The 26,987-nt window shown below is 38.9% G+C and overlaps 14 protein-coding genes across 14 annotated transcripts; 7 read left to right on the forward strand and 7 right to left on the reverse strand.

The window, feature by feature from the left end:
* Positions 1-326: 326 nt before the first annotated feature.
* Positions 327-941, forward strand: cnl2 (centromere localized protein Cnl2; the record flags this gene model as incomplete). Its single annotated transcript, XM_056180795.1, has 2 exons — positions 327-754; positions 797-941. 2 exons carry the CDS (start codon positions 327-329, stop codon positions 939-941), a joined length of 573 nt encoding a protein of 190 aa, XP_056035575.1.
* Positions 942-1,566: 625 nt separating this feature from the next.
* Positions 1,567-3,120, forward strand: thi4 (bifunctional thiamine-phosphate dipyrophosphorylase/hydroxyethylthiazole kinase; the record flags this gene model as incomplete). Its single annotated transcript, XM_056180796.1, has 1 exon — positions 1,567-3,120. One exon carries the CDS (start codon positions 1,567-1,569, stop codon positions 3,118-3,120), a length of 1,554 nt encoding a protein of 517 aa, XP_056035574.1.
* Positions 3,121-3,363: 243 nt separating this feature from the next.
* Positions 3,364-4,822, reverse strand: cdb4 (endonuclease Cdb4; the record flags this gene model as incomplete). The annotated part of the gene is made up of 2 exons (XM_056180797.1): positions 3,364-4,520; positions 4,795-4,822. The coding sequence occupies 2 exons, from the start codon at positions 4,820-4,822 to the stop codon at positions 3,364-3,366; spliced, it is 1,185 nt and encodes a 394-aa protein (XP_056035581.1).
* A 15-nt stretch (positions 4,823-4,837) lies between these two features.
* iwr1 (RNA polymerase II nuclear import protein Iwr1) lies at positions 4,838-5,943 on the reverse strand (the record flags this gene model as incomplete). Its single annotated transcript, XM_056180798.1, has 4 exons — positions 4,838-5,237; positions 5,324-5,645; positions 5,752-5,820; positions 5,883-5,943. The coding sequence occupies 4 exons, from the start codon at positions 5,941-5,943 to the stop codon at positions 4,838-4,840; spliced, it is 852 nt and encodes a 283-aa protein (XP_056035580.1).
* Positions 5,944-6,507: 564 nt separating this feature from the next.
* Positions 6,508-7,235, forward strand: srp102 (signal recognition particle receptor beta subunit Srp102; the record flags this gene model as incomplete). Its single annotated transcript, XM_056180799.1, has 2 exons — positions 6,508-6,675; positions 6,723-7,235. The coding sequence occupies 2 exons, from the start codon at positions 6,508-6,510 to the stop codon at positions 7,233-7,235; spliced, it is 681 nt and encodes a 226-aa protein (XP_056036949.1).
* Positions 7,236-7,803: 568 nt separating this feature from the next.
* On the reverse strand, positions 7,804-8,886 carry gln1 (glutamate-ammonia ligase Gln1; the record flags this gene model as incomplete). The annotated part of the gene is made up of 1 exon (XM_056180800.1): positions 7,804-8,886. The coding sequence occupies one exon, from the start codon at positions 8,884-8,886 to the stop codon at positions 7,804-7,806; it is 1,083 nt and encodes a 360-aa protein (XP_056035578.1).
* A 1,495-nt stretch (positions 8,887-10,381) lies between these two features.
* On the reverse strand, positions 10,382-11,738 carry slm3 (mitochondrial tRNA-specific 2-thiouridylase Slm3; the record flags this gene model as incomplete). Its single annotated transcript, XM_056180801.1, has 3 exons — positions 10,382-11,461; positions 11,514-11,575; positions 11,639-11,738. The coding sequence occupies 3 exons, from the start codon at positions 11,736-11,738 to the stop codon at positions 10,382-10,384; spliced, it is 1,242 nt and encodes a 413-aa protein (XP_056035070.1).
* Positions 11,739-12,334: 596 nt separating this feature from the next.
* On the forward strand, positions 12,335-13,099 carry erv25 (COPII-coated vesicle component Erv25; the record flags this gene model as incomplete). Its single annotated transcript, XM_056180802.1, has 2 exons — positions 12,335-12,653; positions 12,771-13,099. The coding sequence occupies 2 exons, from the start codon at positions 12,335-12,337 to the stop codon at positions 13,097-13,099; spliced, it is 648 nt and encodes a 215-aa protein (XP_056035582.1).
* Positions 13,100-13,515: 416 nt separating this feature from the next.
* On the reverse strand, positions 13,516-15,258 carry ppk9 (serine/threonine protein kinase Ppk9; the record flags this gene model as incomplete). The annotated part of the gene is made up of 2 exons (XM_056180803.1): positions 13,516-14,987; positions 15,144-15,258. The coding sequence occupies 2 exons, from the start codon at positions 15,256-15,258 to the stop codon at positions 13,516-13,518; spliced, it is 1,587 nt and encodes a 528-aa protein (XP_056035446.1).
* A 1,178-nt stretch (positions 15,259-16,436) lies between these two features.
* Positions 16,437-19,271, forward strand: osh3 (sterol transfer protein Osh3; the record flags this gene model as incomplete). The annotated part of the gene is made up of 1 exon (XM_056180804.1): positions 16,437-19,271. The coding sequence occupies one exon, from the start codon at positions 16,437-16,439 to the stop codon at positions 19,269-19,271; it is 2,835 nt and encodes a 944-aa protein (XP_056035447.1).
* A 384-nt stretch (positions 19,272-19,655) lies between these two features.
* mgr3 (mitochondrial inner membrane i-AAA protease complex TPR repeat subunit Mgr3) lies at positions 19,656-20,711 on the forward strand (the record flags this gene model as incomplete). Its single annotated transcript, XM_056180805.1, has 1 exon — positions 19,656-20,711. The coding sequence occupies one exon, from the start codon at positions 19,656-19,658 to the stop codon at positions 20,709-20,711; it is 1,056 nt and encodes a 351-aa protein (XP_056035448.1).
* Positions 20,712-21,007: 296 nt separating this feature from the next.
* Positions 21,008-22,067, forward strand: cdc123 (translation initiation factor eIF2 assembly protein; the record flags this gene model as incomplete). Its single annotated transcript, XM_056180806.1, has 2 exons — positions 21,008-21,719; positions 21,769-22,067. The coding sequence occupies 2 exons, from the start codon at positions 21,008-21,010 to the stop codon at positions 22,065-22,067; spliced, it is 1,011 nt and encodes a 336-aa protein (XP_056035449.1).
* Positions 22,068-22,214: 147 nt separating this feature from the next.
* Positions 22,215-23,421, reverse strand: tad3 (tRNA specific adenosine deaminase subunit Tad3; the record flags this gene model as incomplete). Its single annotated transcript, XM_056180807.1, has 3 exons — positions 22,215-23,047; positions 23,086-23,216; positions 23,369-23,421. The coding sequence occupies 3 exons, from the start codon at positions 23,419-23,421 to the stop codon at positions 22,215-22,217; spliced, it is 1,017 nt and encodes a 338-aa protein (XP_056035442.1).
* A 179-nt stretch (positions 23,422-23,600) lies between these two features.
* On the reverse strand, positions 23,601-26,439 carry vps41 (HOPS complex subunit Vps41; the record flags this gene model as incomplete). The annotated part of the gene is made up of 5 exons (XM_056180808.1): positions 23,601-23,836; positions 23,889-25,817; positions 25,880-26,038; positions 26,091-26,232; positions 26,278-26,439. The coding sequence occupies 5 exons, from the start codon at positions 26,437-26,439 to the stop codon at positions 23,601-23,603; spliced, it is 2,628 nt and encodes an 875-aa protein (XP_056035443.1).
* Between the last annotated feature and the right edge of the window lie 548 nt (positions 26,440-26,987).

Below are 26,987 nucleotides of genomic sequence, written 5' to 3' on the forward strand. Positions count from 1 at the left end.
AAATAATTCAAGGTAAGAAATCTAAAAAAAATCTACGATGCAACCAAGCTTCGCTGTCGTTTAAACAAAAAATCGGTTTATAACTTTGAAAGAGAAAGGGAGAGCTATTCATTATTTCGTGTTACTATATGGTAATCCATTTCATGAAATAGAAATGCTGAAACGCAATATGACCGTAAACATACAAAGACAAAAATCGACTACCGATTCTCTTACTTGACTATCGTATTGTAAATTTCAATTTCCAAACGAAAGATCTCTGAAAAACAGGGAACTTTTTCCTACCTCTATAGCTGAGCTAACAAGAACATTAGGGGCTTATTTTCATGGAGCATAAAATTCTAAGCGATTTTTTGCTTTCCCAAGGAACCTTCTCTTCAATCGTTCATCTTCAAGAATGGAAAGAACTTTTCCCTCGTCGTTTTCGCGACGAACCTTTGCTTATTGAGCTTTATGACCGATGTGCCAAACAGCAGCAAAAGCGATTAGAGAAAATTAAGGCCAACATTGAGATTGAAAGCCAAGTACTTGGAAAAAATGAGAGAGACCAAATGCTTCTTGCGAATATTAGAAGGTTCTTTCAAACAGCTGCTTCCCAAGCTTCTGAGCAAGACGAATTTTATACAATGTATGCTGCTAAACCGCTCGACATCGCGGCTATCAACCAACGTTTGGAGAATGCACTGAAAAGCGTCAAAGCAGAGGTTAGCGTAGAACGCGAGAAATACTCTACATTATCCTCTCAATTAGACGCGTAAGTAAAGTTTACTCTCCTTCGCTCAACTAACTTATATAGAGAGATTGATTCGCTAAATGACTTAAAATGGTCAAAGGATCCTAGTTTAGAAGAGCCTATAACTCTTTTTGATGATTTGATTGAGCAATTGGAGAAGCACTGCAATGGAACATCTTCTACCAGCAATACTGATGAGTTAGACTGATTTTTTCTTACCAAATCGCAATATTTTTGAGAAATTTGAACATACGCTCACATAATCTGATTCTTACTTACTAGTGCCAGATATCTACGAAAGCTTTTTTTAAGTAATATCGGTTGCTGATAATGAATTGTTACACTTTCCCTCAAAAGAGTAGTTTTTCTCTATTACCTTCATTTTTCTTCAACTAATGCTTGAGCTATTCGATTGTCTTCAATCTGAGGTTGTGACGAAATCTTACATTTCTTCAAAAAGCGACAACATAGGGCCTACTATTACAACTAAGCTAATGGAATTTATTTATTTGATTTCTTTTCCTACTTGCAGTTGTATTTTTTCATATCCTTTTTATTTCCTCTCTAACCTAGGAGATATAGCAGGTATCCGAGATCTCTTTTTAAAATCCGTGGACGACTATTTGTACTCCAAACCAAGTTCAATTAGAAGGATTTGGAGTTTGAACAATTAAGGAATTCCTTTGAATTGTCCAGCTTAAAACCTGCTTTGTTTATCGTTAAAAACAGAAGCAAAGCATATCCGATTGTGATTCTTTCGTTGTGCAAAAAAACTTCAATTTCTCATTTGTTTTTATTTTTTTATTTCCTTGTTTTATTCTTATTATTGAGCAATGAAGCCGACGGTCAATTATTCGTTGTATTTGGTAACAAGCTCTACGCAAGTAGCTCCAGGATCTAGCTTGGAAAAGCAAGTAGAAGAAGGAATTATCGGAGGAGTTACTTTGGTTCAACTTCGGGAGAAAGATATTTCCACAAAATTGTTTTTGGAAAGAGCGAAAAATGTTTTGGATATTTGTCGAAAACATGGCGTGCCACTATTGATTAACGATCGAGTCGACATTGCATTAGCCATTGGCGCTGAAGGAGTTCACATCGGACAAGATGATATGGATTGTAAAACAGTTCGCAAAATTTTAGGAGAGGATTCCATAATTGGTGTCTCTACAAATAATATTCACGAAGTCGACTGTGCTGCTGCTGATTGTGCCGATTATGTTGGGATTGGCTCTATTTACGATACAAGTACCAAAAATGTCAAAGAGCGTATCATTGGTATTACAGGTCTTCGCAAGATATTGGAACACATGTCAAAAATGCCCCGTCAGCTGAATTCAGTTGCCATTGCTGGTTTAAATGATACTAATATCCAGAGAGTAATGTACCTGAGCGAAGTTAATGGAAAGCGCATTGACGGTATTGCTTTAGTTTCTGCTATCATGTCATCAAGAACACCTTGCGAAACTGCCAAGAACCTTCGTCATATGATTGAATCCCCTCCTTGTTTCGCTCAAGTCCATTCCAATATATCAACAGTTCCAGAGTTAGCTGCCCAAGTGGGTCCCTTGTTCGCCAAAACAAAGGATTATACCCCTTTAATTCATCATCTAACGAATGGTGTTGCCAAAAATTTTTCTGCGAATGTGACTTTAGCTGTCAACGCTTCTCCAACTATGGGAGAAAGTAAGGAAGAGGTTGCTGACTTTGCTAAATTTGCTGGTTCACTTGTTTTGAACATTGGGACTGTGCAGGATCGAGAGACGCTTATTTATGCTTCTCAAGTCTATAATTCCCTGAACCGACCTATTATTTTGGATCCAGTAGGTGTTGGTGCAACAAAGTTTCGCACCGATGCCGTTTCAGGATTATTGAACAATGCGTATTTTGATATAATTAAAGGCAACGAAGGCGAAATTATGTGTATCGCCGGTGAAGAGGGTCTTATGAGAGGGGTTGATAGTATCTCTCAGCATACTATTAGTTCAAGAACTTCTGCCGTAGAGAAATTAGCTTTGGAACGGCGCTGCGTTGTCACCATGTCTGGACCGACGGATATCATTAGTGACGGGAAGAGCACTTATATCATTAAAAATGGAACTCCTTTACTAGGAAAAATAACTGCTTCTGGCTGTTCCTTAGGAAGCGTGATGGGTGTTGCTGTTTCTTTATGCCAAGAAGATAAACTACTTGCCGCAGTTTCTGCGACATTGCTATATAATATTGCCGGGGAATTAGCAGTTATCGAAAAAAACCCTGTAGTATCTCACACTGCACAAGGTCCTGGAACCTTCGTGCCCGTTTTTATTGACAAGTTGCATTTCCTTGTCAATCAGTGCATGGAGGGTGACTATAATTGGATGAATTATGCTCGTATTGAAAAACTCTGAGGGAGAATGTTCTACAAATGTATTGAGAGAAACGAAAACTTGTATAAGTTTAATATACTAAAAACATTTACGATAAACTTTTAAGCGGGAGAGAATAGAGTTATTTTATTTTTTAACATGAATGAAAACATATCATAAACTTTTATCAGTGTTTTAAATCAATGGACACTCTACATCAGCAGAGATCAACTTTTATAATAAAAAACAAAAAGTAGATTTCGGTATACCGAGCTGTGATCAGATTTACTGAGCAGGCTTGCTCTCACCGGTAGACTTCTTCTTGTTACTCTTTTTCTTCTTGCTAGCGGTGCTAGTCTTCAAAGGAATCTGGAGAAGGGATTTGATTTCCTGATCCTCAATCTTCTTGTCGGATTGGATGCTGTTGATGGGTTCAGCATTACTAAAGGCGATGGTACCATTCTTGGTTAAAGCAATAGTGGAGTAAAACTCAGCAATATAACCACCCTCCTTATCAGTCAAAACATCATAAGGATACAAAAGCTCGTGTTGGGTGCATTCACCAAAAGCCATGTTGGTTCTGCTGTCTTGGTTGATGTTACGAGTGGAAAAGGGATAAGCACCAAACTTGTTTTGGATTTCAGAATAGACCTTACGGCTGGCTTGAAGCTTCAACATATACTTGGTATCATTTTTCTTGTAAATACGGGTAGCAATGTCAGAACGCTTAATTTTTCCACTAGGGGAAGAAGAGACCAAAATATCGACACCATAAACTTCACCTTCTTCAAATGTAAAGTTGTCAAATTGTGCACGTTGAGTTTCAGAAGGATTCAAAATGATTTGCTTTTTACCGTCGAGCACATTTCTTTCTTGTTGGTGAGTGAGCATACCAGAAACAGGCTTGCATCCATAAGTAGTAGCAATTTTATCGACAATGTCAGTGACTTGCCAGTTGTTGTTTCCAGGCTTGATGGTACGTTGAGCGGCCTTCAAGGCGGCATGAGCAGCAGCAATCACGTCTGCCTTTTGACCACTGATGGTTTCTTCGGAAACGACAAGAGTAGTAGCGACCAAAGAAGCGAAACCATCAATATGAGCACCCAAGAAAACCTTGACAACATCACCTGCCTTCAAAGTAATGTTGGCTTCGGGGTCACCAGACAAGGGAGACAAGTGTGCAGCAACTCCATTAGGAGAAACAGCAGTGGGGAAAGCAATACCCTTATAAGAGTCCTTGCCGCGTGCAACCTTACCAACAGCCTCTTCCAAGAGCTGATCACCGCGAACACAAATGTCGAAGAGCTTAGCTCCCTCTTTGCACAAGTCGACGACCTTGCTCAAGACATTTTGAGAAACTTCACCAGCAAGCTTGTACTTGTTAATAGTTTCAGAATTGTTCAAGCTGTAGTCAACAGAAGTCTCTTGCTTAACTTCTTTACCTGACATCTTAAGTGATTTTACGCAAAGATGGGTATAAATTTCCAGGAATTTCTCGAGTCAGAATTAGAGTAATTGCAAGTCACAGAAGACATCATCGGTTTTCTGTATAACATTATCTTTAGCGAGTCGCTTAAAGAAATCGTAAACAGATGGAAAAAAGCATTGCAAGAAAAGAAAGACAAATTCATGTTGAATAGAGGTTTAAGAATTACAAAATGGAAACAGGAATACAATCCCATGATAATGCGAATAACTTCAAAAGTATTGATTCACCCATGTAACCGCGATGTATTGAATTCATTGTCGTATTACTTATTTATCCATATAAGTCATCTGCGTAATTTTCGTCAGATGCAAATTCATCTTGAAGACTTTGTCCACTAGATCCTCCCCATTCATCTTCATCTGGATAACTGTTTTGATAAAAGCTTTCTGCATTTGAATCCTCGTCAATCTCATCCCGCAACGGGTCTTCGTCTTCGCCATCTTGCTTTTCTGATACAAGCTCATTTTCAAGCGATTCACGAAACGCATCAGGAACACTAAGAGCGTCAATGACTCCGTATCCGGTCGGAGGTTTGGATGGCTCTTGATTTGATGCCTCATAAATGTCATATACATATTCTTCATTAGCTTGTTGGAGAGGCAAATCACCATTTGAAAGGTATTCATGAATCATTGAATCCAATTGAGGATGGGTGTGATACATCCCTTGACTAAAAGTGCGATGTTAGCTGGAGATTCTAGTGACAAATATCGTCGGTCTCATCAAGAAGCTGAAGCGACCTACCATAAAACCTACCTTTTCTGAAGACGAATAGCGTCAAAGACTTTTTCATCTTTTGCGGATGGTAAATTTTGAATTGCAAATCTCGGAGAATCCAAAGTAGGAGGTATAGATGGCGCGGATTTTTTAATATCCAAATCCATATGTGAATGAACTTTTGGAATTGCAGGTTCAGAAGGTTGAACGATGGGGATTCCATAAGAGTTCTCCTTTGGCAAAGAAGGCTTGCTGCTAGCATTTGCTAATTTTTGAAGATTTGTTGCAGGCGAAGGATGAACATTGTTTAAATTTGACACATATTCTCTATCGTTCTTTAACGTTTGAGAGAGTCTAAAAACTTTTTTTGTATATTAGTTTTCTTTAGTCATTTGAAATTATCTAAGTGTTTTAACATTGACGAAATGACTCTATAAAGCAATAGGATCCATTCATCGTATACTTACAATACCGACCGGAAGATTTTCTTTTTTTGGCGATTGCTCGTTCTCCAATTTCATTTCCAAGTTCTAAATCTGATAAATATTAGTCACTGTTTTTAAAAGCCTTGGTAGCTTTTTTTTTTCTTCTTCCTTACATAGAGCATTGACAGGATCATCAACTGCTTTTCTTTTGACACGTAAAACTGGTAGAGGCATAGTTTTTTCTAATTAATTTACAAGAACAAATGTCCATTGACCGTTTCAACGGCTCGTAAACAAAAGCAACTCTATTATGTTGTTGGTAGCTTTTTTCACCACTGGGTAAAATACAAACAAATCACGAAGCACCCTTTTCATCGAAGTGTAGATTTGGATTTTAAAAAAGCTTTGAACTTTTAATAGACTGTTTTTGTTTAAAAGCTGTTTTTAGCAAATGTAAGACATGCTTTCAAATTTTTTTTCTCTATTCCATTCTAAGATGGTAAACTAACGTACAAGCAAATAGTTGAAGATTATAACAAAACATATTTCTACAAAACAACCTCTATTTTTCGTAACTACGAGCTTCTTTCGTAACACTTGAACCCCAAGCCAAAGGTAAGACGAACCGGTTTCACCACGACGAAGAGGGTGGACATTTCCAATAATACGAAAGAAAACAAGCTTATAAATTTTCTATCAAAAGGACTTTTTCCTTTGAATCCTCAGTCAGCAGTCTAGGTTGATACGTAGAAATTTTATACATAGGAATAGTTGCAAACACCAACTGACCATATCACGATGCTTGAAAATTGGTGGACAATAGTCATTGCGCTTGCAACGATTCCCTTAGCTGCATTAATAATATTTTCCCTTCTCTTTGCATCAAAAAAGACCATTCAGAGAAAAACACCGGCCATCTTTTTGGTGGGACCTAGTGAGTCGGGAAAAACGACCTTGTTTTGTCAGGTAGGATAGATAACATAAAAAGCATTTTATTAACGTATTTTCTTTAGCTTGTTTACGAAAAGAGCAAGTCTACTGTGCCGAGTATCGAACCAAACGAGGCTTTATGGAAAGAAGATGTCGTCCTCGTAGATTTACCCGGACATGCTAGAACAAAGCATTGGACAGAAAAGAAATTGAATGAAAGTTATGATGTACGGCTTGTGGTTTTTGTTTTGAACAGCGCAACGCTGGACCGAGATTTGCATGAAATTGGACTCGCTTTATTTGACGTGCTACTAAAATGTAGAAAGCTCAAGGTACCGAAAGCTCTAGTAGCATGCAACAAATTTGATTTGTTTACTGCACAACCAGCAAAACAGATCCAGGCGGCTGTGATGAAAGAATTGGACAATATTTTTGAAGAAAAGGAATCTCAGCTCGATTCCATAGTAACAGAAGACGTCGACTGGGATGAACTTCGCCCTCAGCTCGAAGACATCCAATTAGAGTTTCTTTCAGGAAGCGCTTTGAAAGGCACCAACATGAATCAATGGATTGAATGGATGGAATCCTCTCTCTAGAAAGAGAGAGAGAGAGAGAGAGAGAGAGAGAAAGAGACAACACACACACGGTTGACCGTTTCTGCATTTCGTTCCTTCATTTGTATTCTATTTATAATCTATTACGATTTGTTGTTCCATGGAGTGAGAGCTTGATGATTTTGTGGTCACTGTTCCTTGGAATGCCAACTGTCTATGGCAAACAGCGATTCGATTCTGTCTTTTTGCTTGTTTCAAGAAAATGGCAACGGTTTAACAGACCTCTTCATTGCTAAGCTACTGTAGATAAATTTCTATATATAATCTTGCTAATATTTTATTGCTTCTTTACAAATTTCATCATCTACAAGGTATAGGTAAGTACAAGTTTGCTACAATGAATATAGAAATTATAATCTTCAACAAATAAATGACATTGAAATTAATAAGGAAAATAGACAAAGGGAATAAGGAGTACATGTATATGTATATGTATGAAATTGATACGCTTCTGCAGGAGAGCAAAGGTAAAAGCGCATGGGGAGAAAATTGATAGGATAGATAGGCGGTCAACGTGACCAGCACGTAAAAAAAAGAATCGTTCATCCATTTAGCATTCAAACATAGTTTCAGCAATAATACCAGTGACAAGGTAAGGGTCGATGGAGGAAGCAGGACGGCGATCCTCAAAGTAACCGCAACCCTTCATAGCGACGGAACGGGGGATACGAACAGAGGCACCACGGTCAGCAATACCATAATTGAATTTATCAATGGCACCAGTTTCATGTTTACCGGTGAGACGCAAGTCATTATCTTCACCATAAACCTTGATGTGGTCCATATGACGCTTGGCGAACTTTTCGAGGTATTGCTCGATGACCTTCATACCACCTTCGGCACGGCTATCCTTGGTGGAGATGTTTGTGTGGCAACCAGCACCATTCCAGTCACCCAAAATAGGCTTGGGATGGAAAGAGATCTTGACACCAAAATCTTCGGCAATACGGTGAAGAAGGAAACGAGACATCCAGAGTTGGTCGCTCATTGAGATACCGCGGCAAGGACCAACCTGGTATTCCCATTGAGAAGGCATGACCTCGGCATTCACACCAGAAATGTTGATACCGGCGTAGAGACAGGCCTTGTAGTGGGCCTCGACGATATCACGGGCAAAGACGTTGCCGGTACCGACACCACAATAAAAGGGGCCTTGAATACCGGGGAAGCCACCCTTAGGCCAGCCGAAAGGGCGGTCATAGTAGTCTAGCATTGTGTATTCTTGCTCAATGCCAAACCAGATATCCTGGTCGGCATGCTTTTCCATAAGCTTGACGCAAGCATCACGGTGATTGAAGTGGTTAGCAGAGCCATCGGCCTTGTAACAAGCGGAGAGAACGAGAATGTTATCGCCACGACGGATGGGATCTCTATACATAGCAATGGGTTTCAAAAGGGTATCAGAGTCATTACCAGGGGCTTGGCCGGTGGAAGACCCGTCGAAATTCCAAACGCGCAAGTCATCCAAAGACTTTGGTTTTTCTTCAAGGGTCATGGTTTTGCTGCGAAGGTGGTTGAATCCATCAATCCAGATATATTCAGCCATTACCTTGGTATCTAAAGGTTCAAGATTGGCATACTTGGCCAAAATCGAGGCCTTGGACATGAGAGGTTCAACGTCGTATTGGGACATATTGCAAGAGACTTTTTAAAACAAAAGAAAATATAAAAAAAAGGGGAAAAGCAAAATCAAATGAGAACCGATGAAACCTTGGAATTTCTCTAAGAATAAAAAATCAAAAAAAAAAGAAAGGAAGGAAGGGAAAGAAAAGAAAAGAAAACTCGATCAAAAACTATGAAACGAGAAAATTAAGATGCAATTGAAATTTCAGCACACCTTCTTCTATACAAATATTTTTCGAGGAATGATGATGAACTAAAAACCAAAAACAATAAAAGAATAAGGATTCTAATTATATGATTATAAAAAAAAAATAAAAAGGGAAGGTTTTATGTGCCTTTTTACCTAATCCTTGTAGTAGGGAAACCGGTGTTTTGCTGAAGGTAGTAGACAGGGCCCCCGCGAGTCTTTTATATAAGCGTAAATATCAAGGTCAAATTTTCTTACCGACAAGGTCGCGTACTGCTGCTCATCCCATTGATAGATACAGGGTTCGGGTTTTTCGAGGAAGAGAGGCGGAATATGATTGGAGGAAAGGATCTTAGGTGGAAGAAAAACTCCGCCAATGAGGTGGCGCACATTTCAGAGAGATAATCAATACCTAATGATTGGGACTGGCTTTCGTAAGATAAGATAAGCAGCTGATGCATAGCATAAGGAGTATCGGAAAGGTTCGTTAACAGGGAAAGAGCGAGGTAGAGTAAAGCATTTTTGTTTTCCTTGCATATTTGTTGTTGAGGGTTCATTTTTCGTTTTCTTTTGTTTCCGTTTGTTGGTCTTTGGTCTTTGGTTTGCCTTCTCTACCGTTTGTCGTTTGTCGTTTGCCGTCTGCCGCCTGCCGCCGCCGTCTGCCGTCTGCGGCTTCTCCAGCTCCTCCAGCTCCTCTTAGAGACCCCAATGAAGGCCAAGTGGGGGGGGGGTCTCTTGGCAATCCAACGTTGACATGGGGATGGGGTGGTTCTCCATCTGAATAAGATACAGCGGATCTTTATGTTCTGGAAGCGAAGAATCTGCTGTACAACAAAATCATTTGTCACGCTTATAGAGGGTTTGTTTTTGTTTTTGTTTATTGTTTTATTTTTGTTTTTGTTTTTCTTTTTGTTTCTCCTTCTTTCTTGAATTCGTCTCAATGGTTTGGTTTCCCTTGTGATTTCTTTTTTCCTACGTAGCTGTCCATGCACTGCTTGTGGATAAGATTGGTATCTTTTACGAGTCCATAATTATGGTGTTCATTCGAGAAACAACCACAAGAAAAAAAAAAAAAAAACAGCGATACGTGAACGATCACAAACCATCCACAATCGTCCTTGACCTGCTCTGCCTCCTTCTGTTGTCTCGCGCTGCCCTACTTTTATCCATGTCGAAATGTGGGTTCATCTAACTTCTTTGTGGGGGTGGACTCGCGCTTTTTTGGAAATCAATCGAAAGCCTTTATGGGGGTATTTGCGGGGGTCACTCTTCAAGGAAGCTTCCTGGTAAACAATAACAATCAATCCAATAGGACAAGTTACGGCTCTTCCTCAGCAATCGAACCTCCTCCTAAACAAGTCTCCTCCTTGTACATGGCCAAAACTTGACCTGGGGTGAGCGCCCGTTGAGGAGTTTCAAACTCAACAACACATCCTCCGTCCTCTTGCAACCATGCTTTTGCTGGCTCAAGTGGCTGCTGGTGTCGAACGCGCACAAAGCACTCCATAGGCTTCCCTTTCGATGAACTCGCTTCTTGTCGAATCCACTCTGTCGACCATGTCCAAGGATGGACCCGGATTCGGTTTTGAAATAGCAATGGGTTCCTGCTTCCCCGACAAATATGTACCGTATTCGTCAAAGATTCCTTCTTCCAAATATACCATCGTCCTTCGAACTCTGGATCACCCTGGGGAAGACTCAATCCACATCGCTCTCCAATCGTAAATGACCAAACTCCCGTCGACGGAGGGTAAACGCCCACCACCCTTCCCTTCGCTACAACACGTATTGGTTCATTCGAAAAATTCAAGTATCGACCCAGAAAGTTTCGAAAGTGGCTCCCCACATTTGGCGATACAAAACACAGTCCTTGACTTTCAAGTCGTTCTACACTCTCTTGTAGCCCTGCTTCAGCAGCCATCCTTTTGACTTCTTTCTTCTCCAGGTTATGCAGCGGGAAAATGGTTCGCTGAAGCGCTTTTTCTTGGACCGTGCACAAAAATAACGTTTGATCTTTCCATCTATCTTTCGGAAGACAAAGTGCCACCCGATCGTCCCTTTCGTTCCTCATCGTTTTCGCATAGTGTCCTGTAGCTAGCCACCATTGCTGACCCTCCCGAGACACTTCCTTTTCCAGTGCCTCGTACAATGCTCCAAACTTGACATACCGATTGCAAGGCACGTCTGGGTTCGGCGTGCATCCTCGCTCATATTGCTCCAAACTCGGCTCAAATACCCGATTCCAGTACTCCTTTTCGAAATTAAATCTCCGTATGGGAATCTCTAGTTGCTTGCATATTTTTTGAACAAGCAACCAGTCTCGTTCCGCAGGACATCCCCCCGGTGCATCCTCCTCGTCCAGCCAATTTCGCATAAATACACCTTCTACATTCAACTCCTACAACCAAATGGCACGTTAGTTTCTCCATGTTCCACCTACGACTACGAACCTGGCGTTTTAACAAGTATGCCGAATAGCTCGAATCCACGCCTCCAGACATGGCCACAAACACTAGAATTCAAATTAAATCAGTTTTCCTTCCATCGTATTCCACAAACTCTTCTCCAAACGTACCTTTATCTTGCTTTCGCGGCCATTGTACTTGGAAGGGCTCTGCTTTCCATCCCCTCACAAATGTTTTTGCATTTTGGCAAAAAGCCTTTGTTATTTTCATAAACAGCTTCCAATGCAATCGTTCAAGTAGAGCAATGTCAAAAACAAACGCGTTGTACTATATGCACCCTAATGACTGAGGTAGAAGGAAACAATAGCAACAAGACTCTTTTTTTTGGTTCATCTGGAAGTTCAAAGTCTTGCCATTTCTCTTCCACTTCTTATTTTCTTCATTGAATTCATTTATTTTTTTTTTGTTCTCAAAGACAATTCTTCTTGCGAAACCGAATAGAACTCTTCCAACGGGGAAACGAAAATGTCCCCACAATAGCCAACCTCCTCCAGACTTGTAGCTTTCAAATAAATAAAATCTTTCCTTTTCATCTTTTCATCTATTCCACATGTACAATTCAGCTCTTTCCTTTCCTTTTCCCTCTTTAATCTGACTTTTGTTTATCCATGGTTTGTTTACTAACGTATGCTCTAGACCGCGGTATATTGAATTATTGCATTCAGCAATTGATCGGTATATCCCCAAACACAGAAAATCAGCAGTCTGTCATTCATTACAATTACCAAAAACAAAAGGAGAACGTGAATGCAAAGTCTGTAGGAGGTTTGAAGACTACATATATCTACTTAAAAAAGAAAGAAAACATGTTCACTTTTAAACCGTTCTTCTTACTTCTTTCCCTTCTTGTGTGCGCTGTTCAGGCTGTTCACTTTGACATTCCGGCCAAGTTGAATCCAGAAAGCTTTTGCTTGCGTGAATATGCTGGAGAAAAAGCAGTGATGATTGTGTTTGTGAAAACAAGCGGTAACCGTGGTGATGGTCAAAAGCTTAGCATGGAAATTAAAGACTCTCAAGGCACTGTTCATTCAAGTGTTCAAAATATCATTGATGAAGAGCGCATTGTCTCGGATGTATCCAGACCTACTGTGATTGATATTTGTTTTAAGAATACTTTGCAACCAGGTATGTCTTTCGTGATGTGACACTCAAACTAGAAAACATCAGGATGGAAGCTGTTCATCTTGGACTTTGTTTTCTGTTTCAGGAGTATTCCGAAGGAATTATGAATTAACAATTTAGGTGCTATGGAATCTGAACACAAAAAACGTTCTATCAAGCTAGACTTCAACATCGGAGCTGATGCTCAAGATTACTCTGCTTTACAAAAAGCTTACAACCTTGAACCAGTAGAAGCTGATCTTCAGCGTGCAAAGGACTTTATAAATGAGGTGAAAGATAAAATGTACTACTTACAAGCCCGCGAAACTAAATTCCGCAATACCAACGAAAGTACAAATGGACGTGTCAAAAACTTTGCTTACCTTACCTTCATTACCTTGATCGTATTGGTAACTTGGCAAATTCTTTATCTTCGTTCTTTCTTCCAGCGAAAGCACCTTATTCCTTAAAAAGCTTAGCTTTTAATTTGTATATGCAGACCGTGATACAGCGATGGTAGGCTGTACCATATGAAAGCTATACTTATGCTTCTTTATTATTTTATTTCAATGCCGTTTAGAGATGGATTGATTTGTCATGAATCTGTGTAAAACCGGGACTCACATATACAACGATCTTTTATTTCTATCATAATACATGCTCCAGTGAATTAAAAAAAATCAAAGTATGTAATATTACTATTCATTAATTAAGATTAAAATAAGTTAAGAAAACAAAAAGGAAAACAAATGAAAACTGAATCTTTCTAGTAGTGAAGCGAAAGATTCATTTGCTTCAACGACAGTAAGACTTCAAAGCAAAACAGATTACACGTAAAGCATAACAAAAATAACAGCAGAATCAATGAAAGTCATTCAAAAAGTCGTTAAATGATTTTCTGGAGAAACCGTTTAACGACTTCAAAACAGGGCATGGGATTATTGATCGGCGAAGCCTTATTACTAGAAAACCGTATGTCAATAATATTTGCCAATGAACCAAGAGAAAACACTTCAAACGCCAAATAAACAACAAAATTGTCAGAGTTGAATTTCGCATCTATGCGGTATTTACTTTCGCGTAAGAACTCTTCTGTACTGTAAGGGAGAAAGGAAGCACCAAGTTGCTGTAAGCTCTGGCAAAATTGCAACAAGATTTGTCGAGGAGGTTTATTTGATTGTATACCAAAATGCCATCGAAAGGTTCGTATCCGAGTTGATGTGGGCGACTGCAATTTGCGAAAATTATACGTATTTCCCATGTAAGTTGCATGTTCGCTGGGAAGAGATGTCGGTAAAATACTGACATGTGATTGGGGCGACGAATTGGAGTAACCTGTGGCTGCAGTAGAGGCACCCTTTGTGTCAGACTTTGTAGGTGAGTTTGGAATAGAACCTGCATAGAAAATACCTTGAAAAGGCAGAGTTTCGACAGAGGAACTAAGGTCGCTGTTGGTCGAGGCAGAAAACTGAGGGTATGAAAATTCCAAAGAAGGATTTGATACTTTGTTTTGGACATTAAAAGTAGAATTTGGTGATGAACCAAAAAGTTTTGCTAATTCAGCTGGGTAATAGCTGACAGGATGTTGTTTCTCAGGTGAGGAAAAAGAATTATGCGAGGACAGGTGATAAGATGGAAGTCTATCAGCTATAAACCAAGGATGCTGAATAATTTCACCAATTTTGATTCTGGAAGTAGGGATGACAGTGAGCATCCGTCGGATTAAATCGGTAGCACTTGTAGAAACGTGAGAAGGTACGGTGTAAATGCCTTTGCAAGCACGACTTAAAACATTAGATATGGTGACATCCTCAAAGGGAAATTCACCGGTAAGCATGAGATAGAGCAGGATTCCACAACCCCAAATATCCACATCACACCCATCATAATACCGGCCTTGAATGACTTCGGGAGCGGCATAATGAGGAGTTCCGCAAGAAGTTCTTAAAAATGTACCATCATACATAAAATTGGAAAGGCTAAAATCACTAAGCTTCACGGTGAAGTCCTTAGAAAGAAGAATGTTTTCAAGCTTCAGGTCGCGATGAGACACATTGTTTTGGTGACAGTATTCAACAGCAAATACTACTTGTTGAAATATCCTGCGAGCTACGGACTCGTTTAAACGCTTGCATTTTGCGAGGATACTGTGAAGGTCGGTGTCCATGTATTCCAATGCGAGCACTGTATACTTTGGGACACGAAGCACTTGGTACAGAGAGAGGATATTTGGATGCTGAAACTTCCGCAGAATCATGACTTCTCGTAAAACATGGTTCCAAATACACTCATCTTCCATCTCCGCATTGCGTATCATTTTCAATGCGACCCTTTCTTCCGTCTCCCAGTGGATCCCTACTAAACAGAAACAAAGTTAGTAAGTTTTAGTACAGACAAAGGGAAGAATGATTCGTCGAGGAACTCTTCAAAAAAGAAAGCTGGATGTCAAAGACGTCACAAGCCGAGTGCTTTCTGTGAACTTCCTCGAGAAGGATTGCTTCCCATTCAACATACACTTCACTTTGGCAAGATTACCCTCGCCCAAAGTCCTTCCCAACTTCCAAGGACCAATGAATTGAGCTTCATCAACATTTCGAGTTTCAACCGATGAGAAAGCAGCGGTTTGCATAGGGCACGAGCGACCACCTAGGATTTATGGAAATTTTTTATATTCAAGAAAAGAAAGAAACAGCATGGATTGAAAAACCAATATCTGTTGTTGTTAGCATAGAGTAGCTGGGAATGTCTAGTTCCTCAATAGCAATATAGTACGATTCTTGGGCATATCTGATTACAAGTTCGCTTAGATATGAGCGGTGAGTAAACAAATAAACGATTCCAAACAAAAAAAAAACAACACCCAGGATGCATAAAACAGCAAATTTCTTTTTTTATACTTTATCAACCTCGCTTATTCTTCTTTTATGCTCATTTCTGGCTTCCTTGATTTTTTATGCACATCTTTTCATCTGCTACAGAAGTAAGTTATCTAAACGAGTAGATGAGGTATCCTAGCAAATAAACAAAGAAAAAAAAAGAAACCACATAAAATTGCAGCATTTCAACGTCGTTCAAACACAAGAATGGAATTTCAAGATGAATCAAACCCCTCGACTGAGCTTCCTGTAAGTTCTATTTCGCTTTTTTCCCACCCACTGGTTCCCTTATCTGATGATTCCAACGAAAGAACAAAGTGCGAAATTTATCGACTTCGAACAGGACCCAAAAGTTCATCCTTGCAAGATCACAAAATCTTCGTCAGTATTCACTGCATTACCATGGTTGATCCTGTCAACATTTTTGTTCCAATCGATTTCGTCCTTCGGATCTGTCGAAAGGTTTTTTTACTGTCGGCCGCGGAGGAAAAATATGCTCGTTCATAAATGAATATGACAAATCATAGCATTAAAAGGTTCCTTCCTTTCTAGGTAGAAATTCATAAAACTATAACCTAAATATACTTGTATATACCTTTTTAAAAATCTGAATATAAAATTCTTTGAAAACTCTGGATGGTTTGTTGCTATTCGTGCCAAGTCGCTTTGTTTACATTTTATCGGATTAGAGTTACACCTCGCTAAATTAGTAAACAACGGCTAAACCGAGCTCCGACGACAAGCTCCGTCCGAGTAAATTATGTTTGGATTACTTATAACCAAAACACAGACCATATTTATAGTCGCAGCGTAGTTCATCTTATTTTGTTCACTCTTTTCTTTTGTGCGAATTCCCCTTTGTCCAGGGGACTACTCTTTATTTTTTATTTTTTTGGATTTGTTACTTTGACAGTAAATTAGAAACAGAAATATGATGGAAACTGTGGAAGTTCGAAGTAAAAGTCTACTAATCCAATGGCTGAATGTGAAGCCAAATAGCCTTCTTAGCTGGCAAATTCACGTGAAGCGGAAAAGTATCAAATACGATATTTACTACAAGCGAACGAAAGGAAGTTCAGAGGATGACTATAAATCACCAGCCGTTTTAGACGCCAGACAACAACAACAAACCCAAGTAACTGAAGTTCAAAAGTTGAATGCCATTGGTCTTGAACTCTTTTACCAAGGCGAAAGGTGTATGGCTGAAAAGCCCAACGACGGTTCTGTGTCCATTGAGAAAGGTGGATTATATGCTTTTGTTTTCGACAATACTTTCTCTAAAACTACACCAAAAATCATATCTTTTCTGCTCAGTGTCCAATCGTTTCCAGGATCAGTCCAGCATAACATAAACAGTAACGGTGCCCCGAAACAGCTGATTTGTGGAACCCTTCTCAAAAAGCGGCGCAAAAAAGGCCAAGGATATGCTCGTCGTTACTTTACGTTGGATATGCTGGAAGGAACTCTTTCATACTATGCCAATGCTCATTCTTCTATCATGCGAGGAAAGCTGCCTCTCAGTATCGCTGTTGTCAGTATCTCTTCCGAAAGCCATGAAATTAACGTTGATTCCGGCATCGAAGTTTGGAATCTCCGCGCTCATACTCATCACGACTGGTTAAGATGGTGTAATGCCCTAGAGCGTGCTAAAAATACTCAGGCTTTTTCCAAATTAACTGTTAGTGAACGATCCCAGCAGTCATCTTCCAAACAGCTCGATTCCATCTACTCCCGCCTTCGCGAATGCTTGGATATCGCACAAACCCACCGGATAGGTCGCTCTCGGTCTGCTATTAATCTCAACATTCCCAACATCCGGATTCAATTGCCCGACGAACACATGACAAATACTGGAAACCCAAGAGAGTCCATGGATGAATCCTTTCCCGAAAACTCATCCGCCGAAATAACTCTCCGCAAAGTTACTCGCCAGCTTGGCTCTCTTTTACATGAACTAGAATGCTTTATTCAACATCATGAGTTTACAAAAGATCAAGTTCCCGTTACTTCCCCATCCTCCCGTGTATCCATGGATTCTACTGTATCTCATACGTGGTATGATGCCGAAGATGACCCAGGCATCAATCATGTAACAGACACTTTGGGAGACCTAAATAATTCAGATGACTTGCTAAGCAGTGATCGAACTACCAAAAATTCTGATCCCGATATTACCTTTGTCGATGATTCTCTTCATAGAACGAGCAGCTATGAAGAGGATTCAGTTTCCGATTCTTCTGTTTCAGACTTGTCCTCTGAAGTTACAGAGCCAGAGGAGTTAATTCAATCACCGGCTAGTTACGATTCCATGGTATCGAGCGATACCGCTGATGAAGGTTCAGAGAAAAGTGTTGTCAATGGAATAAAACCTATTGAAAATTTCAAGGATGTAGATGAATACAAACCAAATCGCACCGAAAACAAGTCTGAACAAGGATCTGCTGCCCGTTCCATAAACTCGAAGAATAATAAGAATTCTAGAGGACCGAAGCATGACACTGAAGGAAGTGCACCATTTTCTTCAGCTTCCAATAAAAATGAAGATATGTCGAAGGATCTTAACCAACCAGTTGCTGAACTGTACCCCCTTCCTCATAAAACGGTTGCGCGAAGACAAAACATACCTGCTATAGTAGACCCTCCTCCTAGTATCATGTCGGTCCTGAGAAGGAATATTGGAAAAGATATCAGTTCAATTCGTATTCCCGTTGTTTCCAACGAACCCTGTAGTTTACTTCAACGTTATGCGGAGGATTTGGAATATTCCAACCTTTTAGACATCGCCAACGAAAGTGAGCCGGAGTTGAAGATATTTTACATCGCAGCTTTTGCTGTATCAAATTTTTCTAATATGAGACACAAGGAAAGAAGTGTGAGAAAGGTGTTTAGTCCATTATTAGGAGAAACGTATGAGCTAGCTCGTGAAGATAAAAATTATCGCTTTTTAGCAGAAAAAGTGTCACATCGGCCACTTGTTGTTGCATGCCAAGCCGACAGTCCTAAATGGAAATGGCATCACTCTCCAAGGCCTATCCAGAAATTCTGGGGTAAATCTATAGAACTGAATATTCATGGGGACGTGAACATTCAGCTACAGTGTGGAAGTAAGTTTGTCTTTACGAAGCCTGCTTGTTTTTTGAAAAACGTTGCTATAGGAGAAAAATACGTTGAACCTTATGACCACATGGTAATTACTGACTCTACCACTGGGGACAAAGCCATCGTTCAATTTAAAGTTGGGGGAATGTTTTCTGGGCGTTCTGAAGAAGTAAATGTTGAAGTTGTAAGGTCCGACGGAAGCCAAGATTCTCGATGCCTAAAAGGTAAATGGACGACTTCGTTAGATTTGGTACACACTGAAACCAATAAAGTGGAAAAAATGATATGGGAAGTTGGAAGTTTGGTGGAAGACCCTCAAAAGCATTGCGGTATGACAACATTTGCTGCACAAACGAACGAAATAACATCGATTGAAGATGGCTTGCTTCCTCCTACTGACACTCGTTTACGCCCTGATCAAAGATTACGCGAACAGGGCCGTTTAGAGATAGCAGAACAATTGAAATTAGATCTCGAACAGAAACAGCGAGAGGAACGACAAGAGATGGAGAGAAACCAAACATCTTGGCATCCTAAATGGTTTTCTCAAGTTAAGACCGGTAAGGATGATGAGTCTGACCCTCTTTGGTTTATAAAAGAAGACCGAGATAGTTATTGGTCCTGTCGGCAAAAAGGCAATTGGTCTAAGTGCCCTCAGTTATGGTAAACTCGAAAACCTATTTCAAAAACATATCGTTACTATTAATTTTCTTGATTGCACTTGTTCATCATTTGTATTTGCATAAGCTACCTTTCGTTACTCTTTGCGTTTTATGTTAATGCCCTTATTTATCCTAATACACATTTTTTAATATTGAGGATATTAATAATATTAATACAGTAAACTAATTCAAAACTGATTTTTAGACCGTTTAAAATCATACAAATTGTAAAATATACAGCCAAAATTATTCTCTATTTGGTCAGACATTCGCTATTAGAATATCATCATAGCTACCTCGTAAACGAAGCAGCAATAAAAAAGCAAGAAGTCGTTGAGAGATTCTTTTCAGGAAAAACTTTATGATTCATTTATATTAAAGTTTGAATTATGAGAATTCAATACTTATGGAGACAGAGGACTTTATTTCAGTTGATGACTCATAGAAGAGCATCAACTTATAATAAGAGACCATTTTGGAGACGTCCATGGCCTGCTGCATTACTAGGGTGTGCAGTAGCAGGTACCGCAATTATAGCATTTTCAAAGCCTTCACCGATCGATGCAAACTATCCTGCATCTGTTGCCAGACATATTCATGAGGCACTTTACAGGCAAACGGGATCGAGCTTACAAGATTTCCAGCGAGCTTGGAAGGCCTACCAGTCTGCTATTGAGCAGGCAGAAAAGGAAAATATGGACATGGAATCGGCTTCAATTCAAGGAATTCGACTGCAAATGGCTAATCTTCAGGAATCATCAGGAGGGTATCAACTAGCTTGGAAGCTATTCTGGGACATTTTCAAGCGAACAGAAAGTTTGAAGGATTTCACTGAACAGAGGGTTATAATTGCCAGTAAAATCATTGAGTTATCGGAGCCCCTTGGTTTGCAGATGGAAGCGGCGAAAGCTGCAGATTTTATTATTCAGAGTTTGCTCCGCAATGAAATTAACGATGAACCAGAAAATAAGAGTCGTCTATTTGAGCAGACTGCTACTCTATACTTTCAGCTTGGAAAGCCTTCCTATGCCGTTCCCTTATATTACCAAGCACTCGAATTGACAATGAACAATCCGACTTGTCATGGATTGATATTAATGAATAATCTTGCTACTAGCTTACTGGCTCAAACAGATCATATTGATAAAAAGTATCACGAAAAACTACTTCAACAATCTAGAGACTGGAGCCAAAAAGCTGTTGACTCATATCACTTTGCTTATCCAAAGGATCGCACATTGGAATGCCATTCAGGATGTGCTGCCGCTTTTTTTACTTTGGGACAGGTTGCAGAGAGAAATGGAAATGTCGAAATGGCTATCAAAAATTATCGCAATGCTGAATCCTTGCGGGCCCACGACCCATATAATGATGGGTCTATGATGGCTCACATCGCATTAGATCGATTAGACAAGAATGCCTTCTTGCGACCGAATGACGATTAACAAGTACTTTTGTATGTCTATTTATGTATCTATATTGATTTGTCGTCTTTTAAAACCCTTTTTTTATTTTTTTAGATTGCACTTTATATTAAGTACTATCATTCCAATCAATTCATTTCTAACTATTTTAGACCCAATATTGTTGGAAATTCCTTTTTTTTTAGTAGCCAAAAAACTTTGGCTTTATGTATTTCACCAAAATTTGACATTCCCCAACGGACGTTCACTTTTACTTAACAAGAAAAAGTAAATTACGTCTGGCAGTTTTAGAAGCCATAACAACTTGGAATTAGAAAATGGCCACACCAGTTACAAAACAACACATTTTAAATTGTCAATTCTCAAATTGGTATTCGCTGTTTCGTACTTTGACGCCTAAAGCAAAAGTCATAAAGCCAATTCCCACCTCTATACTAAAATACCTTGATGAAGATGGTATTTATTTAAAAAATGTTTCAAATACAATTGAAGATGTAACAGATCGAGAGAATGAGGAAGGGAGGGAAGAAGAAGAAGAAGATACACAAGTTTCTTCTTACTATCCGGACAAATCGACCATACAACTCATAGAAAGGGTTATTTCCGACCTCGATGGAGCCGTGGTACCCAAGCTGAATTGGTCAAGCCCCAAAGATGCTGTATGGATTATGCCTACGGGAAGTATGAAATGCACTTCTGCAGAAGATGTCCTTTTAATATTAAAATCATCAGACTTTGTAACTCATGACCTTGATTATGCCTTTGATGATTGTATAGAAGAAGATAACCAAGAAGCCGATTCCACAAGCCAACGGTTTCCTTCTGATTTCAGTCACGAACTAATTTTAAAAGAATGGTTTCCCATTCACCCGTCAACAGAATTCCGCTGTTTTGTAAAAGGAAAAAATCTTATTGCTGTATGTCAACGAGACGACAATTATTATGACTTTCTAGAACACGAGATGAAGGAAATTTTGCCTGTTCTGCGGGATTTAACATCTAAGCTTTCGGAGTTTCCGGACCCTAACTGTATGTCTAATTTCTATTTAAATAATTGATTATTTAACCTTTGTTTTAGTTGTTTTCGACACTTACGTCCAACAAAATCGTGCTTGGCTAATTGACATCAATCCATTTTTTGCTAGGACAGATGGTTTGCTCTTCTCATGGGAAGAATTATATGCAATGGATTATGAAAAAAATAGTCCAGAGATCAGATTAATTCCTAAAGGCGCCATGCCTTCTTCTGGGGGTGCCAACTTTTACACCAATCGTGTTCCATTTGACCTAGTTGCTGCCAGTCAAGGAGAAAATTTACTAGAGTTTGCAGAAAAGATGCAAAGTTTAACTTCAGAAAGTACCAAAGATGAGGTATGAGCAAGTAAATAGGGGTATATATATAAGGGAATTCGGTTTGGTTACAGTTCATAGCATTACAGTTGTCTATATAATTTTGTTTATGTAATGTAAATTATTCTCTTTTGTATTTGTATGGAGACGAAGCTTGCTTCGCTCTAGTATGTATTATACATGTACATTCCCTTCCAATTCCGGAACCTCTTTTTCCCATCCACTGTAGGCTAGATACCGATGATTTAGTTCAGCTCTCCAATGAATTCCATATAAAGACTCAATTCCCCCGGTTAATGATTGTTGCTGACAATAGATTAAACGAAATATGCGAGAATGTAATAAAGCCATACTACACATAACGCAGGGCTCATGAGTCATTAAAACCGTTAAGCCACGACATAAGTATCTTTCTTCAGATGATTCGTGTGGAAGTTTCCGGCGTTCCCGTTCACCTGCTGCTACCAAGTTAATTGCCCTCATGGCACAATGGTCGACTGGATTCCGTGATGCATTTCGTTCATCTATAGAAACTGAAAGAACTGTGCGTGAAGTATGATCGTAAACCGCTGCAGCACAGCCGATTTGTCCCTTGGATTGTGACACAAAGGCTGCTTGAATCAAGTCGTTCAAAACTCCATCAATCACTTCCAATTCTCTATTTGTAAAAATATCCTGTCGCTCAGTATGCCTTCTGTAGAAAACGGGCCATATTGGATTCCATTCCTTATACTGTTCCAAAGTTAAAGGTGCATGAGAAGGAACGGGAAGAATATAGACTTTTGCATCAATTTCTAATTCTTGTAAGTCTTTTTCTATCTGGCTTTGTGTCATTGCCAACACTGGACATAGTATAATTTCTAGTTCCAAAGGCTCGTTTTCCTTTTGTATTCTTCGAAGTCTAGCACAATGTAGTAGGGCTTCCTTTTGTTTGGACCTTATTTTTTTGACATATTCCGTTGTTTTTGAGGCAAATTGCGGCTTTAGACGAGCAATCCAAACATTTTCTATTACATTAGTCTATGTTGTAACTGAGATTTCATACCTGTTTCTAAAGGCCTTAATTCGAGATGCGATTTTACTAGTTTAAAAGGCCAGTGCTGTTCATCAATATTAGTCTCCCCTTGTTGACTTCTTGTTGAAATTGACTTCTCCATCAAATCGTATAAAGTGTTGCTATATGAACATATAAAAATCTTCTACAGAAAAAAAAAAAAGAAAAGATGCACAGGGCAAGGCTATTTCAAAAAATAAAAACTTTTCATATTTAAACTAACTTAAGGCTACTATAGTATTTTTATTTAAAGCCCTTTTTAAAAGGGCTTTACTCGCCGAATGTTTTACAATAGATACCAGAAAGCCTTCCATCAATGGAAGCCATTTTGAATATTAAACTGAATAAATAATTCATTCTTACTTAAAATACCTAAGTAACTTAATAAAAAATAATCATCACATTGAATCCTGTCGTAAATTTTGAATATTTTTATCAAACCCGGTCAGTGAACGCATCAAGAGATGAACCTAATTTGATACAATATATCATTTTAATAATAAATGTTACTTTTTTAAAGCCATAAGTATGCTTAGTTTGCTGCTCATAGCTAAATCAGGCTTAAGTCGATTTCGGGCATGAGATGCAGCATCCCTAAACTCATTGTCGGAAGCCAACGTGTGAATATCATATCCTAATGAACTGATACTCCTAAACTCATTGGTTTTTGTGTCAAATACAAAAGGAAGTGGCTCTTCGGATAAGTTTGAGTAATCAAAGTTTACCAACTCATTCACATTATCTAGATACCTTAGTTAATAAATCTGTGAATACAATTTCGATCAATAACACACCTTCTTGGGAAACAATATGTTTGTCGACCTCAAACCCGTTGTTCTGATCGGAATGTAGCTTTTTCACTTTTTGAGATGCTTCATCTTCAAATAAATTATGACAACCCAGGTGAAGATAAACTTGCAATTGATGATCGGATAGGAGCTTAGAAAGCGATTCTTTCGCATGTGGTAGTTTCATCCCCTTTGGGATTCTAGTTATTAAATTATGTGCATTTTCATCAGAACCTATATTTTCCAAAAGTGTACAAATAAAGTCGGGTTTATCCAGAGAATAAGAAATTAAATCTTCCCATAAATCCTTATCTCCTTGTTCTTTCACGTAACGAATAGCTCTGCCAATATCAGACAATTCATTGATTATAAGCATTAATGCATCTTTGTTGTTTCCCATACGACCAAGAACATAGACAAGTTCATCAAGGTAATGATATTTTACACAAACGTTATATGCATGACCAAGAGAATAGCACTGTGTGTTCATTAAAAACTCAAATAGCCTCGGTCGGTCGAATTCTGCAAAAACGTTCACTTTTAAGTCACCGTATTCCATGAGGGAATTTGGAAACATAACTTCATAAGAGCAAAAATAAGCATACAAAAACCTTGTAACCGACTCAATCTGTCTTATAACCTCTTTGGGTGGAAAAGAATGAACGTGTTGAACGAGCATATTTATAACTTTTGGGTTAACATTCTCAGGATGCCCGTCAGCTGAAGTAAGTAATAATTGTAAAACCGATTGTCTTGCTTCATCGTACAGGTTGTGCTCAAAGACAAGATCAATGCACTCTTTCTGGTTTAACTTCAGGTATAACCAGAATGCCTCAACAGGCATATTGTCATTGACGTAAAGAAAGGCCAAGCTATCAGCTAGCAGAAAGCTTTCTGGGACTTGCTCATACTTTTTTTCTGTAGCTTTACGAATTGTTGACACCGAATATAAGTTTGTCGGCCAGCTATGCAGCTTCTCATTAAATTTTTTTTCGTTCAAAGCCATGTAATTTGCCAAAGTCATTTCGTATATAATAGGACTCAAATGGTCGTCTCCAAGCGGAAGATACTCAGCAACGTCTTCTAAACGATTATGATCAGCAAAAACAAAAACCCATTGTTCCCAACCACCAGGGTTATTTACATATAAAGTAGGAATAACTGAAGCTGCTTTTCGATACTGTTTATTGTCAATCAAATGGGCTACGTATTTTTTTCCAAGTTCGGAGACCCGTAATTCTGGAGGCACGTCCTTCATTGTTTTTACTGCAGCAATTGCCTCAGCATAATCCTCACGGGAAACAAGATATGTGACGTGATCAATCTCATTTCTCTCACGAGCGCATATAATATCGTTAGGAAAAACCACGTACGAATGATCTTTCTTTGCTGGATCTGAAACCAAATGATAGTCGGAAGGCTGTAAACGAGAATAGTTGGTCAGCCCGATGACATCTCCAGCGAGTTCTTGAAATGAAGAGTCTATTAGTCGAAGCTCTGGTCGTACTGCGTCTACCCTTCTCGGTCTGGAAGAAGAAGTAAAATCCTCCACCTCAGCGATGTAAGCAAGAACAAGGATGTTGAAGTCAAACATCATGATACCACTGACAATCGAGTCGATTTCCAAAACAGCCTGAACCGAAACTTTTGGCAATTCATTAGGCTGACTGGAGCGCTGAATGGAAACTATAGATATTTGGTCTGCCCAACCAATTATGAGCCTGGACTCGGATTGCCAATAGAGTTGGTAAGGAAATACTTCTTGGTTAGGTAGCTTCTTTGGATAGTCAACATTTCCAAAAATTTTTCCATATTCGTTACTATAAATATAGACTCCTGTATCAGTAGCCCAAGAAACATAAGATTTGTACCAATCTATTTTGTATACAGTTCCACAATCAACCTGAAGGACAATGTCTCTAGATCCCAGCCATCCTAAATTTGTTAACACAAGTAATCCATGGTAGCACTCGCTTTACAGTGTCTAAACCTCATACCTTTTTCAGATAGTATAACTTTGCCCGCTCGCCCTCCGCATATAATTTGACGAGAAGATCTGTTGCTATAGTAGGGATCAATTGCTACAGATAGTAGAGGCCGTTTGAAATCATAAACTGACGTTTCCTTGGAACTAATGTTGTAGACAATTAGTTTCCCTGTATATGTGTTAAATATGGGCATAAACCTTATAAAGCAAATAAAACAAACCATCTAATGAACATGATGCTAGGTTCTCACTTTCTAGATCCACAGAAAGGCTGGTAACAGTAGCAACATGCAGAATCATTTTTCGAAGCAAAACACCTTCTCGAGTGTAAATGTACACGGCACCATTATGTGATCCAAATAACTAAAGAAACGATTAATATTTGTACCCTGTCATAGTATCACCTACGAAGTGTTCCTTTGAAATTACACAGGCCGAGATAGAATCGTTCAGAAAGCAGCCTTGGAACTTGTCTGTAGTCCTTTCATAATTCAATTTGGGCTCTTCATCTTCATCCGAAGAAGTTAATATGTCTACTTCGGACTCGGAACTGGTTTCACTAACTGACATGAAGTATACGCAACCAAAGGGTACCAGATATAATTAATATGGTTCCAAAAGAAGTATTGCCTTCCAAATTTCCATGTAATTTTAGTAGCTTATAAAAGAAATTAAGTTATGAAAGAATTGATAAAAATTAAATGTGTAATATATATTTACTAACCGCAGTTGAAAACGACAGAAATGGAAAACAAACATATGCGTTGTGAGTCATTGTTACGTCCAAAGGGTCAGCCCTATTCTGAGTTACATTTTTGTATATTTACTATTAATATAGAAGAAAGGAAATCTCCACTTGCGAAAATAACAAATAATTAACAGTATATATTTGATCTATTAGAACGTGTGAATGCAATTCATCAAAGGAAAGGGTATGTGTTTAACATTAAGATAGAATAAAGAGTACAAAAAGTCAAATCTTCGTATATGAGATGAGGAGGACATACAGCCATGTGTTCCTAAGGAATATATGCTTCAGTAACTTAAAGAAAAAGGGTAAAAAGAGAAAAGATTAATAAACAAATCATTGACATATTCGCACCCGGGATCCTTTAATA

This window comes from Schizosaccharomyces osmophilus, chromosome 1, assembly GCF_027921745.1.
Source record: "Schizosaccharomyces osmophilus chromosome 1, complete sequence".
NCBI lineage: Eukaryota > Fungi > Ascomycota > Schizosaccharomycetes > Schizosaccharomycetales > Schizosaccharomycetaceae > Schizosaccharomyces > Schizosaccharomyces osmophilus.